This window comes from Lutjanus erythropterus, chromosome 21 (assembly GCF_056507025.1).
Source record: "Lutjanus erythropterus isolate fLutEry1 chromosome 21, fLutEry1.hap2, whole genome shotgun sequence".
Taxonomy (NCBI): domain Eukaryota; kingdom Metazoa; phylum Chordata; class Actinopteri; order Lutjaniformes; family Lutjanidae; genus Lutjanus; species Lutjanus erythropterus.
Genome location: NC_139337.1, coordinates 23,758,135 through 23,771,530, shown reverse-complemented (window position 1 = coordinate 23,771,530; position 13,396 = coordinate 23,758,135). Strand labels below are relative to the sequence as shown.

Below are 13,396 nucleotides of genomic sequence, written 5' to 3'. Positions count from 1 at the left end.
AAGACACAGTTCACCCCAAAATCAAAAATACAAATTTTTACTCTTACCTATAGTGCCATTTATCCATCAGTTTGACACATGATCTACATGGAATAAGAAAAGAAGTTTTTTTTTTAAAAAACTTACTTCTAATAGATCATAAACCCTTGAGTATAAAAATGACTCATTGAAATTGGTTGAGAAATGTAAACATTAGTGTTTTAGTCTGTTTTTTCACTTGCTTCTATTTGTTTACATGCCAGTCTTGCCCTGCCCAATATGGCAGCGACGCTGGCACACAATCAAAAGGCCGATGCAGCGTCTGTGTGTGTGTGTGTGTCTAAGGATCAGAGGTTACAGCTCAACCAACAAGGACGCTATTAATGTTTACACTAGTTTCTACGGTAGTTTCTGTGTTGCGATGCAGTCGGTGGACTGTAGGAAGAAAGCAGTTTGTACGTAAAACTGCTCACAACAAGGTCTGTGGATTATCTTGAGCAACCGGGTCATGATTTCTGCTGTCGAGTTTCAAATGTAATTTTTTAAGCCGAGTGCCATTTAGCTCCATTATATTCGAGAGAAGGGAGACGTCTCTCCTCCAAACTCTGCAGCTCACACCATAACAATCTAGATGGATAAATAACAGTACAGGTAAGATGTTTTTGATTTTGGGGGTGAACTGTCCCTTTAAGAAGAAGACATTTGTGCATTTTCTGTTAAACCCAGTTGGGGATTTTTTTTTTTTTTAGCCCATTTCTATTTCAGTGATCATGTTCATCTCTTCTTCTTGTTGCAACCTTTGGTAACACCTTCAGGACATAAAACTGGCAAAATACGACACAAGGAAGAGGCAGTGAGTGACTGACAAAACAAATCCCAACACGTAGAGGCATATTCATCATTTTGCTATGATTAAGGGAAGAAAAAAGCTATTATCATGATAATCAATACTTGTTTCTCCTTCATTAAAACACTATTTTTGCTATAAACAGACACAGAGCTGTTAATGTGATAATACTTCAGTTCAGGTAACTAATACTGTTGTAGTAATTACTGTAAAAAGACTGTCTACTGGCGAATAAAACCTGAAAATGAATTAAATCTACACCTCAGGTTTATGGATAGTATTGATTCCCTGCAACCCCATGTGTCACACTGTAATCTCGACTTTGCTGGTGTAATTAATCAATCTTTAAAAAAACACTCCTAATGAGAACAAACAAAAACACACACTCACAATCACACACCCCCTCCGAAATAAAACAAAAAAAAAAACAGTTTCAAAAAGAATTGGAAAACATAAAATATGAAGACTCATCCCGGGCGAGCGCTGCGAGGATCGACTGTGACACCGGGTTACATCATGTTACATTTCTGTCGGTCACAGTAGCAAACAACTCTTTGAGATGAGAATCCAAAAACACAGCGATGTGTGTGTGTTTGTGTGTGTGCGTGAGTGTGTGTGAGCGGCCGGTTCAGAGTTTTCTCTTGACATATTTACAGAGCAGAGAGGAGCGGATGGAAGAGGAGGTTTTGTTTATTAGGCAGCGACTCTGAGGATGTCTGTGGTCTGAGGGCTTGACCTCCGGGGGTGAACACATGCAGTTAATGATGATGTCCTTGCAGTCCTGCACAAAAAAAAAAAACGGGATGCAGTGGGCGCAAATGTGCATCCAGATCCGGCTTCCATACATGCACGTCGCTGCTGTCGTGACGAAAAAAAAACTCCTCTTCTAATTTCAAAATGGTGGAAAATCCTCTGAAACTGCAGCCGTGTCCAGCATTTTTACAGGTTTAAGGTTTCACCAGACTGCAGCGATGGCCTCACACACATCCAAATACACACGCACAACACACACACGCAGCTCTGAAATCAGATGCACAGATTCAGGAGGGTCTTGGTTTAGGTGTTGCGCACAGCTAAGGCCTGTTCCAGCTCCTGTCTCCTCTGCTGGATCTGTCCAGGAAAGAAAAAGGAAGAATAAAGCACATTAATATGTCATTTACAAAGATAGTAAGTGTACACTATGTTTAGAATATTTTCACCATGCTGTCAGACAGGAAACGACCACTAATACAGGGTTTCCACAGGCCTTTAAAAAGTCTGAAATCCAATAATCTGAATTATAGGCTTAAAAATGTCTTATAGCGATTCTGACAGGTCTTAAAATGATTTTATTATGAAGTTAACGTTTCACTAACTTCAGTTGTGCTTTTAAATGTGTTTTGGGGAAAATTTTGCATCGATCACACTAATAATTATGAAACAAAAACTAATATGGAGCCAAAACCACTGAGAAGCCTGGTCAGAATTTATTGAAGCAAACCCAGCTAACTTCATGCTCCACCATGAAGTGCAGAAAGGCCAAGAAGTCTTTTTTGGCAGGTTTCATTAAATATCGCTCTCTCTGAAGCAAAATCAGTAATTTTACCTCACAGAACACAGGAGTTGTGTGACTTTGGTGAATTCAGACTAAGTTTTTAAAACGCTTAAGTCACACATTAGCACAAACAAGCTAACAGATCAAGGCAGCAGTAGACCAGCAACTCCCAGGTTCTGCGAGGTAAAATTACTGATTTTACCAGTGGAGTTTGGTTGATTTGTAAAGAGCAATATTTAGCTCATAACGGCTGTTTCCTGTTGGAAAAGGCTGTCTGACAGCAAGGTAAAGTAGTGAAAATATTCTAAATATAGCGTACATTTAAACTGATATTGCTTTTTTTTTCAGTGGACCTTAGTCCCACAATACCACACGATCAAAGATCTCAGTTTAACAATCGTCTGAGGATTTCTAAATGCAAAATAGAGAGAACTGCCGCTTATAAACCTACACTCCTTTCATTTTGTCAAGGCCACGCGTTGCCAGAAATGACGCTCTCTTCTCATTCTCCTCATTGTTAGGCACACATCTTCTGAATGTCACTCCAATGTGAAGGACCGCCATGAGGATTCTGGAAGTCTTTCTTAACCTCTGTTTTCACCCAACTTTAGCAACGAAATCTCAAACTCTACTAAGTGAAGCGTTTACAAACTCATTTCTGGGTCTAAGTGGATCCTAAATACGTTTTGCTGCTGACTCTGTCCACAGCAGCAGATTGCGTAGCCTCTTTCATCTGTACCCCGTGCAACCCCGCCTCAAATAATCTGAACTATCCCTTTAAGCGTACAGAAGCAGAGTGTTGTTGTGAGGTGAGTATAAAAGATAATTAGAAGTCATTTCCTCACCTTGCAGTAGAAATAGCGGCTGACGGCCTCCTGGGACCAGGGCTCGTGGTAAAACGCCGCCCTCCTCTCCTCTTCAGGGTTCCCCACCACGTCTGTCATTAGCTGCAGCCAATCAGAATGAACATCATTAATGATAAGACTAAACAATAACCATCATTAATATTACATGTGTCTACTGTGCAGTATGAATAATGTTTGAGATTGTGTTTTTTTTTTCAGGAGTTTTTTTAACAAACAAAATATTGCATGCAAACTGCAGCAGGCAGTATTTCAAACCAGTTAATCATTTTTCTGTGGAGGATTCTTAATTATATTTAAAAATTCAAAGCCAACCTTTGGGCTTTTAATTCTGTATCGCTAATGGGATGAAAAGCCAGACTTTGTTTATCTTTAATAGTTACCTCATGCTTTCTGAAGTGTTAATAAAAATGTTTTCATTAGTTTAAATTCAATTCATTCATGACTAAATAAAAAAATAAAAGGCAGAGAGTTGTTTCAATGTAACTTGAGTTACGAAAGTTATGAAGGGAAATGATTATGATGATTATGAATGCACATGCGTATAAATAGTAGAATCGAACCTTAAGGTCTCGGCTCTGGGATTTGAGCCAGTCCTGGATGTAGCCCTTGGGATCTCTGGAGAAACTGAGCATGAAGTCCCTCTGGATCTTCAGCTGGTTGATGGACTCGATGGTCTCGTGGATCTGAAAGAGGAGGAGCAACATACAGTAAACTATACATCAGTATTTCCTTTATTAATCTAACATAGTATGTAATGTCTTCTGTAAAGGGAGCAAGCACTGTTTTGCAAAGCCAAATAAAAAGGTTTCTGTTTGAAAAAATAAGACCCAAACCTACTGAAATGTGCCAAATTTTCCAAAACAATACTTGTTTCTAAAATAAATGAATTTTCATAGATTACAATGTATCAGAAATGATACAAACAAAATATCATATATGTAAGTGATGTAGAAAAAAATGATTTTGTCCTAAGGTCCAATAAACACTTAGATTGAAAAAAAAAACTAATTTTCTGTTAATTACTTCCCTTGTCAGGCTTAACAGGGTTAATAACAGCAGTGATATTTGTTGTCAGCGTGTTCGTCCTTCCTGCTCACCCACAGTGACCCGCCGCTCTTGAGTGATGACAATTTAAAAGTTAAAATGTGTTTGTTAAACATAAATCTTGGTCGAACATTAACAGCAGCTCCCACATTTAAAACAGCAGGCGTGACAGCTCCTGCAAGCAGAACTACTGCAATAAAACAAAAATTTAAAAAAGCAATAAACTCCCCACGAGGCAGCTCAGAGAACTTATCACGTCGGTATGATTTACAGCATCAAAAGGTGAAGCAGAATCAATCCAGAGTTTGTGTTCTGTGATGTCGGCGGTCTCACCTTGTTGTCGAGCGAGGCGATTTCCTGCTGGTTGGCGGTGGAGAGGAGGAAGCTGCTCATCTGGCTCTTCAGGGGGTCTTCCACCTCCACGTCGATGTCGTAGCAGGCCGTCTTCTTCTGGTCGTTTGGGTCCACGCTGACAGGGAGCAAACGTTCACGCGGAAGTGAGACACGCATGAGAAAATGTTTGAAGAACCTCGAGAGAGACCTTTCAAAGAAAAGACATCTACTGCCTGCAAGAGTTCGGATTACATGAAACACGTCTGCACTCTGAGAAATAAAGGTTCTAAAAGGGTTCCTCCTCAAGGGCTGAAGTTCTACCAAGAACCATTTACTTCTGAAGAACCCGTTTTTTAAGACAGTGTCAAGGGTTCTTTGTAAGGCAACAGATTTTGTGAAGAACCAGAGATCTTCAAGGATTGTTGAAAGCCTTGAAGATCTCTTTAGTCAAAGGTATTACAATATAAAAGGGTTCTCTGTAGAAACCCCTGGGTGGGTTCTAAATTAAACCCTTGGAATATAAAATGATTCTCGGTAGAACCTTCTGGATGGGTTCTAGATTAAACCCTTACATTATAAAGTGGTTCTCGGCAGAACCTCCTGGGTGGGTTCTAGATTAAACCTAAAAAATAAAATAAATAAAAATAAAATAAAAATAAAAAGGTCCTAGGTCCAAGAAAAATATTTTAATGAAAACTATTTGGAATTTTTTTTTTAACAATTTAAAAAAATATCTCTCCATCAACGACATAAACACATCATGGTTCTAATGTCAAAGAGAACCTCACATACAGTACATGAGAACATGTGCAACACATACAAGGAAAACTCAGTGTTGAGATTTGAATGTCTTGATGTGAGGTTTTCCTGGTTCAAGTAAAAACAGTGAATCTACCTGATGACGTGGTTGATGACGATGGGGTCGGGGGGTAAGAGGAGGTTGGTGAGGCGCTGAGGGATCTCAGAGAACTTCAGCCGAGGGCAGTCAAATATCTGTGGAGGAATAAAGAACATATGTGAGAACATGTGAGACACATGGTGCAATGTGCCAAAACAGCAAGGATGAATTATAAACATTAGTGTTGATAAATTTTTCTTTTTGTATTTTAAAAAGAAGTTTTAAAATACAAAAAACACATTTCAACATGTGTGGATGAAAATATCTTAATAAGTTGAACTGGTTTTGCTAAAAAGGTGCGTTCACAGACTTTTCTATCTTCTATTTTCAGTGTAGGTTAGAAGAACACGTCGGATCATTTGATTCATGTTTGAAGTTTTTCTCTGGTAGCTTGAAACATAGAAGACTAATTTGTTTGTGTGGAGCGTCAGTCTGCAAGATAGATTTATTTCACATCAATCATATTTTAAGTACTTGTACTTCAATCTTGGAAACCCTCGGCTATCACTGACAATGATTTAGCCTCTGGGGGCCAACGGCCAACGTTTTGGTGTTTCCGGTGTAGCCAGCTGAGCTGAGACTTCCTCTTCTATGTGCTGATTATTGTTTACAGCTCGGTAAGCAACTTGAGATTCAAGAATGGAGCTGCGGTTGAGAGACAACTAATATATTATTGTATCTAACAGATATCTGCACATGAAGTTTGGAGCCTAACTACCAAACTTCACTGCATAAGAGAGTTAAAGCTGTTCAAACAATAACTGCTTGTGCATTGACTCATCAGTATTAAAAATCCAATAATGTAAAATATAATTATACTTTTGATACTTTAATTATTTTAAATTAATGAGTTTACTTGTAATGGAGTGCTTACATGTCATGTTACTGGTATTTAAAGCAACAGATCTGAGTACTTCTTCCACTGCTGCATACTTTCAGCCACACTGACATTAATATTCATGCATGGACAGTGTGATTTATAGCACACACAGAGTCTCATACCTGTTGGAAGTACTTGTCACAGTTGATGTACTCCTTGTCATGGGAGTCCTGCAGCTTGTTGGTCTTGACGTACTGCCAGAGAGCCTGGATGATGCAGGAGCGGGTCTGAGTGTGAATGCCAAGCAGGCGAGCCAGGCGAGGGTCCAGCTTAAACTGGGGAGGCTGCAGAGACGACGTGTAATCGCATTACGACACTTTATTTTACAAACGCCCACTTCGGAGCCTTTACATCAGCTTCATCACAATCCGACGGCCTTATCGTACCCCCCCACCCACCCACCCCCCGGCCAGGAAACAGACGTCAGGGGTCTTAATGCACTCTAATGTTTGTGTAGTCTGGTGATTATCAGTGACGTGAGGCCTGCAGGTTGTCACTACAGCAGCTGATTACATGCCGTGGATTAGTCACAGAGTTGTAACAGACGAGAGTCTATTTCAGGACACAGTTGTGAGCCCCCCCCCACCCCCCCTTCACACCCCACAATGTGCTCCTCTTCCTCACCTGGTAGTCCAGCATCAGCAGCAGAGTGCAGCGCACGCTCACGTCTCCCGGCCTCTTCACCTGGAAGCCGTCCGTCTCCTGGGTGGTGGGCGTGCGGTGCCACTGAAAAGAGCAAACCGCCACATATTGACTACACAGACCCCAAACTGAGCTGCTTTATCCAGACTGAAGGATCATTTTGTAGGTTTCACACTTCATTTTCTGTTTGTCTCACACTTTATTAATTAGATTCTCTCATTAATTCCTGCTTTAAAGTCCCGTTTTCTCAATCAGCTTCTTATTATGAGCAGGATTAGATGGGATCCCAGGGTTTCTGCAGACTTTTTAACACTACAAGAGTAAAGACAGTCATTTTGACTATTGTTGAATTAAAAAATACAGTGCTGCTGGTATGTGACTTTTCCCACAAACGTCTGTATTTCCATTTAAAATGGTTTTATAGAAATTACACAAAAGACAAAGAAAGTGTGATCATTTTTACCTCTTTCATCAAACTGACCACACGGAAACTGCGGCTGTTATTTATTGTTACTTTTTGCAGTCAGAGATGCATCTTGGTTGCTTAGCAACTATCAATGTCTCTGTCAATAAAACTTCACAAGTGGTCTTGATTTCCAATTTCCCAAAATTGAAATACAAATAATTACTTAATTAGACTCAATTAAAAATTAAGTAGGGGAGACCTGGGACAGTTGTAACACGTGTCAGCACCTTTACCTCACTGAACTTTTGTGTTATTACAAATAGGACTTTTTTTTGTTTTATTTTTGTATCAGTTTCCAGCCTTTTCCCAGAAGCTATGATTATTTTTATTGACGGTTCTAGGTGGAATTTGTTATTATTAACATTAAGATAAAATACAATCTTATGAAATACATTTAACGGTGGCCTAAAATTCTTAAAACTCTTAGATTATTGGACCCTTCAAGACACTTTTTTTCTGCCAAAGTTTGAGCAGTTTTGGTTATTTTACATGAGAGATTTCTAAATATATCTCTTCTGGTTTCTCTCTGGCTTGAAGTGGGCAGGCTCAGTTGGAAAAAGGTAATGTCACATATTTTCCTGCACCGATCAGAGTTTTAATGACATTTCACTCAAAATGTGATGACAGTTGTGTGGTTGTTTACTTATGTTGCCAGCAGTGTGAGTCAAATGTGGTCAAACCACAAAGTCCTGGTGAAGGAGATCAAGTTTTTTAGCCACGCTGGCAAAATGGCTCTAGGAATAATGATGTCAGTTGGTCGCCAATCCACCATTTTAGTCCAGCCTGTAATATTTCAACAATTACTGGATGGATTTCCCTTAAATTTGGTACACATATCCAGAGTCACTAGACAATTTATCTTCATGACTTTGGTGAACTCCAGATTTTTCCTCTTGTGTCAATGTTGGGGAAACTACTTTAAACTGTAGTCTACCAAACTACTAGCTACTTCACAATGAAAAACAGTTAAACAACATCTTACCTACTCTCAAAAAATAGCCTCTCAAAAGTAGAAAACTGCATCCAAACTACATCACGGGAAATTACCACAATCTGAGTTTGGAGTTTGGAGCATCAGCATGTTAGCATCGCTGCAGTTAGCCTTATTGGAGCGATGGTTGTGGCCATGTTCCAGGGAGATTACACATTAATTCAAAATATACAGTTATATATCAAAATATAGTTCTACGCACACGGTAGATTTGTTTTTCTGTCTGCTATGACAATGGCAGGATATTTAAGAACGGCAGAAAATAAAAAGAAATCATGGTTGGGATAAAAATAAACAAACCTCGGTCTGTCGTATGAAAGTCTGGTGTTTGAACCATCCATCCTCCTGACAGATTTCACTCTTTATATTACTTTTCATCCTTATTGTTGCTTATTTTTACCCAAACCATGATATTTTGCTATCTCTAACAAAGTATTTTTGATGCCTTAACCTCAGCAGACTGCAGCTTTTTCACATAGCAATGTGCAGGTGCAAGCTCCATTCTTATCCGGTTCTGAGCACAGTGTTCTCAGCAGCAGACATGCCTCCCTTGTTGAGCGTTAACCTCTTAATAAATAATACTAGCAGATGCTTCTTCCTGAACTTGAACTTTGATTGTTGCTAAAAATTTTATATTTTAGAGAAATACTTAAGATTTCAAAACAGAGTCTTTGAGGAAACTGCAGACTTTAGACAAGAAAGTCACTTGAGTGCACCTTATCTGCTTTGATGTTGACCTTCAGTGCTAAAAGTCTGTGGTTTGATGAGGTTAAATTTTTGCAAACTAGCCATGCACAGTGTACAGAGATAGCAAAAGGTTAACCATGAGGCTGTGCAGCTGAACGATATCACACTCGGAGAAACAACAGAAAAACTAAACACCAGCTCAGCCAAATACAACAACTGCAATAAGAATCTGTTTTAGTCTTTGTGTTTTTTCATTTATCAGAACCTCCTCTGTATCTGACCGCTGATTAAATATTATTTACATCTCTATTTTATCTTAACTGCTCAGAAACTGAAAAGAAAAAGCACTTCATCCTCAGTACAGTGGATTGCAGTAACTTGGCATGCAATACAGAGTAATGTTTTCCTCCAATCAATGGCTGACTCAGAACAGATTAAGTACTGATTGTACCTCAAGGTAGAGAAAAATTTCTTTTGATGGAAAATCATTCAAAGCGAAGCACCTGAGTGCCTTGCTAAAATACCCTCTTAAAAGGAGGAACCTTGAGAAGTCATAATTTTCACTCTGAAACTCTTAAAGTGGGTTTTTTAAAGTCAATGCATTTTGTGAAGATACAAAGTGAAGGGCAGCTGATGATTGTTTTTTTTTAATAAGTAAGTTCTTGTTTTTTTCTCTGGATCTCACATTTGCATGTTAAAACAACCTTGCAATGTTGAAAATTAAGAAAAAAAAAAACCTCTCCTTTATGTTGTTACAGAGGATCTATTTATTAGGAGAGAGGGCAGTCCACTCTTTTTGTCTGTATTATTTTGTATTTATCCAATGAGGCTGTAAAAAGGAGCAGGTGAGTCGGGTGATCGTAGCTCGAGACTAAACCAGACATCACAAAATAATTTTCAGCCAGTGTCTCTACCCTGCATGATGAAGAGGCTGTCACTGACCCTGACTGCATGGCTGAACAGATTCACTGATTTGTGCAGCATACAGAACCACTTTATCACTAATAGATGTGATCTCAAATGAAAGCACTGACCTACGAAGGGACCAACAGCCAAGCTGCCCAAATGAGCTGAAGAGATAACACTATCTTTGAAGCTATAGTGAAGTTTGGTAAAGAAATACTTTGACATTTTGGGAGATATACCCGCTGAGTGAGAGATTACAAAATATACATTATAGCCACTTTAAGAGGAGATCTAATCAGGCAACGTAAGTGAAACCACCTGTGTGAGCCGAGCCATCGTTAACGAAATTAGCTTCACCTGTGCTTTTTCCTCCATGACAAGTCTGCTGTGAAAAAGCTCTATTAAAGCTGAAACTCAGCACTTCATCACAATAATCATCAGTTAATTTCAAATTCAATGAGATGTAGAAGCCAGAGCAAAAACAACAAAACAAAAAAATCTATAACGCTCTCTTATCCGTTTGTTAAATATGTAGCTAGCTTAGCTTGACTGTGTATAAAGATTAACAAGGAAATATCACCAAAGCTCAAATATTAACATACAGACAAACTATATTACCTAGCTAGCATATGAGCATGTTAGCATGTTTGCTATTTGCAGCTAAAAGTACAAGATTATATAGAGCATGAAGTGATACCGATCATGAGGAAGTAGGAAACTATGGGGGTCTGACAAAATTTAATTTACTTTAGTTTATTGTCTAATTTCTTATTGTCAAGTTGCCTTTCTTCTTTTAGTATTAGTCAGTCTTACAAATAATTTTAATTTTTTTAGTCCCCTCTGTCTGGTGCTGTTTGGGTATTGTGTTCTGTTTTGATATGATGTGGTTTCCTGTTGTTGAAATTCAATCAACCTTGAGCCATAAAAAAATCCTTTTCTAAAAGCGGGTAAAAGGTTGATCAGATAGTGGTTGTGTAGTGCTTAAACAAGCCTCTTCCTGTGTGCACAGGATGTAGCAGCCATGTTTTTAACTGACCTCAACCAGGTGGTTGTCAGGACCGTAGAGGTCTTTGTCCAGCTCGATCACCAGGCTCTTAAAGAACGAAGAGAACTTCTTCTTCTGTTTCCCCGGCTGTGAAGCAACAGACACGGAGAGAGGTGGTCAGTTAATGTCTAAAATCGGACACATACGAAACGCATAAACAAACACTTGTCCCCATGCCTTTGCTTATAGAAACGTTACTCATCAAAAACCCACAAAAGGCCGAGCGAGATCAGAAAGAAAGTGAGACACTAGACATTCTCAGGGTCCACTTCCTCTGAGCTCAACCAGAAATATTTGTGGTTTGTGAAACTTAAATGCTTCCTACCGCTGTGAAATGATGGCCTTGCCCTGGACTGCTGAGAACATCAGGGCTTTTTGAAGAGAAACTTATGGTGCAAAACTAAAGTTGAGACCATTCTGCTTTTAATGCAGCATCTCTCTAAACAGTCTCCATAGCATCTGTCATTCATTTTTTATTCTGAGACAGACGGTACTTTTCTGTCTGAAGATTTCATCATCACCAAGTGTTAGCGCTGGCCAAAAAGTCACTTTCATACTAAATCAGAAGATTATGATCTCAGTTATTTTACAGACTGAAACTGAATTCATCCACCAGAGAGATGAGTCGCTCAATATCACGCTAAAAGTTAATTCACTTTTAGTCAGTGTGAATGTTCTACACTAATGTATATTTAAGATTAACAAAACTCACGTCATCCAGCAGCTTTCCCTCTACTCGCAGTTCCCATGATGCAATGCTGCCGTCTGAGTCATCAGCGTCGGGTCTGGCAGGGTTGAAGGTGTTGGATATGTAAAGTCTCAGTTTACGCTTTTGCTGCTGACACAAGGGCACATGAAATAGCACAGTTTAAACGGACGTTTCACAAAGAATCTAATTAAAATGTCGTGCTGCAGGTGTCCTTTCTGAACTGATTAAAGAAGCGCTTTAATATAGAGCCTTATATAAGAGTCAAGTAGTCAAATGAGACTTTAGTCTTGAAAAGGGACTTTTTTGTGTGTTTTAAAATGACATGAAACTAGAAAAAGATGAAAATAAAACCCTATGTGAAAAGATATAACAATTTTATGACCTTTAAGTACCTGATGAAGTGTAAAAAAAATGTTTAAAGGGATAGTTCATATTATTTGAAGTGGGGTTGTAGAGGTACTTATAGATAGGGTTGTGTCAACATGCCTTATTGTGGAGAAGCAGCAGGAGTACTGGTGTAGGAAGCTAAACAATGTACTGCTGTGGACAGGGTCAGCCACAAACTTATTTTGACCACCTAAAAAAAACAATATCAGCGTACGCTATATTTATAATATTTTCATTAACTTACCTTGCTGTCAGACAGGAATCCAACATTATATGAGCCAAGCATCACTCTACAGACCAACCAAACTCCATTTAAAAAATCATTAATTTTACCTTGTAGAAAATGTGAGTTGCTGGCGTACAGCTGCCTCGATCAGTTTGTTTGTTTGTTATTGTCTGACTTTGGTGTTTTGAAAGGTTAGTTTGCTTTCACCAAAGTCACACAGTAACACAAACAAACTAACAAATCAAGGCAGCGGTGGACCAAAAACTCCTGTGTTCTGCAAGGTAAAATTACTGTTTTTTTCTATGGAGTCTGGTTGGTTTGGTAAGAGTTATATTTGGTTGCTTTTTTGTTGGAAAAGGCTGTCTGGCAGCAAGGTAAAGTGGCGAACATATTCTAATCATAGTATACACTTAAACTCACGCAACCTCACTTCAAATAATCCGAACTGCCCCTTTAAATATCGCATTTGTTTTTCCGCATATGGATAAAAGGACGGCAGGGCCCACTGGCTCGTTTTCTTGTCCTTACCTTCATTGGTCTCTTCAGTGCTTCCTGGATGTCCACACGTTTGCGCATGATGGTCTGGTCCAGTTTGCGCTCAAACGCCAGCAGATCCATGTAGGCCTGAGACTCGGGGACCAGCTCACGAATCTGCTCAGGGGGGAGACAACGTGACATCAAAAACCTTCAGATTAAGAAGATTTCTTCACATCTACGATCTGAATATCACTAAAGGGCTTAAGCAGATTAGCTGTCCCCTGTGTGTGCCATCTTTAGTGCTGTAGGGGGTCCAGTGTCTTGATTCAAGGACATTTAACCAAATAATATACTGTGTCCTTACAAAGCATGCTATAATATATGGAGTGTAATATTTGTGAAAAATTCTTGTTCACTTTCTTAACTTAGCATAAAGACTGGAAACAGGGGGAAACAGCTAACCTGGCTCTGTTCTTAGG

The 13,396-nt window shown here is 39.1% G+C and overlaps 1 protein-coding gene across 5 annotated transcripts in view; it reads right to left on the bottom strand.

Annotated features, from left to right (window-relative positions):
* Positions 1-880: 880 nt before the first annotated feature.
* Positions 881-13,396, bottom strand: part of smarcd3b (SWI/SNF related BAF chromatin remodeling complex subunit D3b) — a 59,116-nt gene continuing 46,600 nt past the window's right edge. For 3 of the 5 annotated variants that reach the window (XM_084746914.1, XM_084746912.1, XM_084746916.1), the window contains 10 exons: positions 12,969-13,091; positions 11,831-11,956; positions 11,110-11,205; positions 7,006-7,107; positions 6,504-6,665; positions 5,499-5,596; positions 4,604-4,739; positions 3,787-3,909; positions 3,206-3,307; positions 881-1,936 (listed from right to left, as the gene is read on the bottom strand). In XM_084746914.1, the coding sequence (XP_084603040.1) occupies positions 1,883-1,936; positions 3,206-3,307; positions 3,787-3,909; positions 4,604-4,739; positions 5,499-5,596; positions 6,504-6,665; positions 7,006-7,107; positions 11,110-11,205; positions 11,831-11,956; positions 12,969-13,091 (1,122 nt within the window). In that variant the 3' untranslated portion in view covers positions 881-1,882. The remainder of the gene's footprint in view (positions 1,937-3,205; positions 3,308-3,786; positions 3,910-4,603; positions 4,740-5,498; positions 5,597-6,503; positions 6,666-7,005; positions 7,108-11,109; positions 11,206-11,830; positions 11,957-12,968; positions 13,092-13,396) is intronic. The other 2 variants (XM_084746913.1, XM_084746917.1) reach the window with 1 other exon arrangement.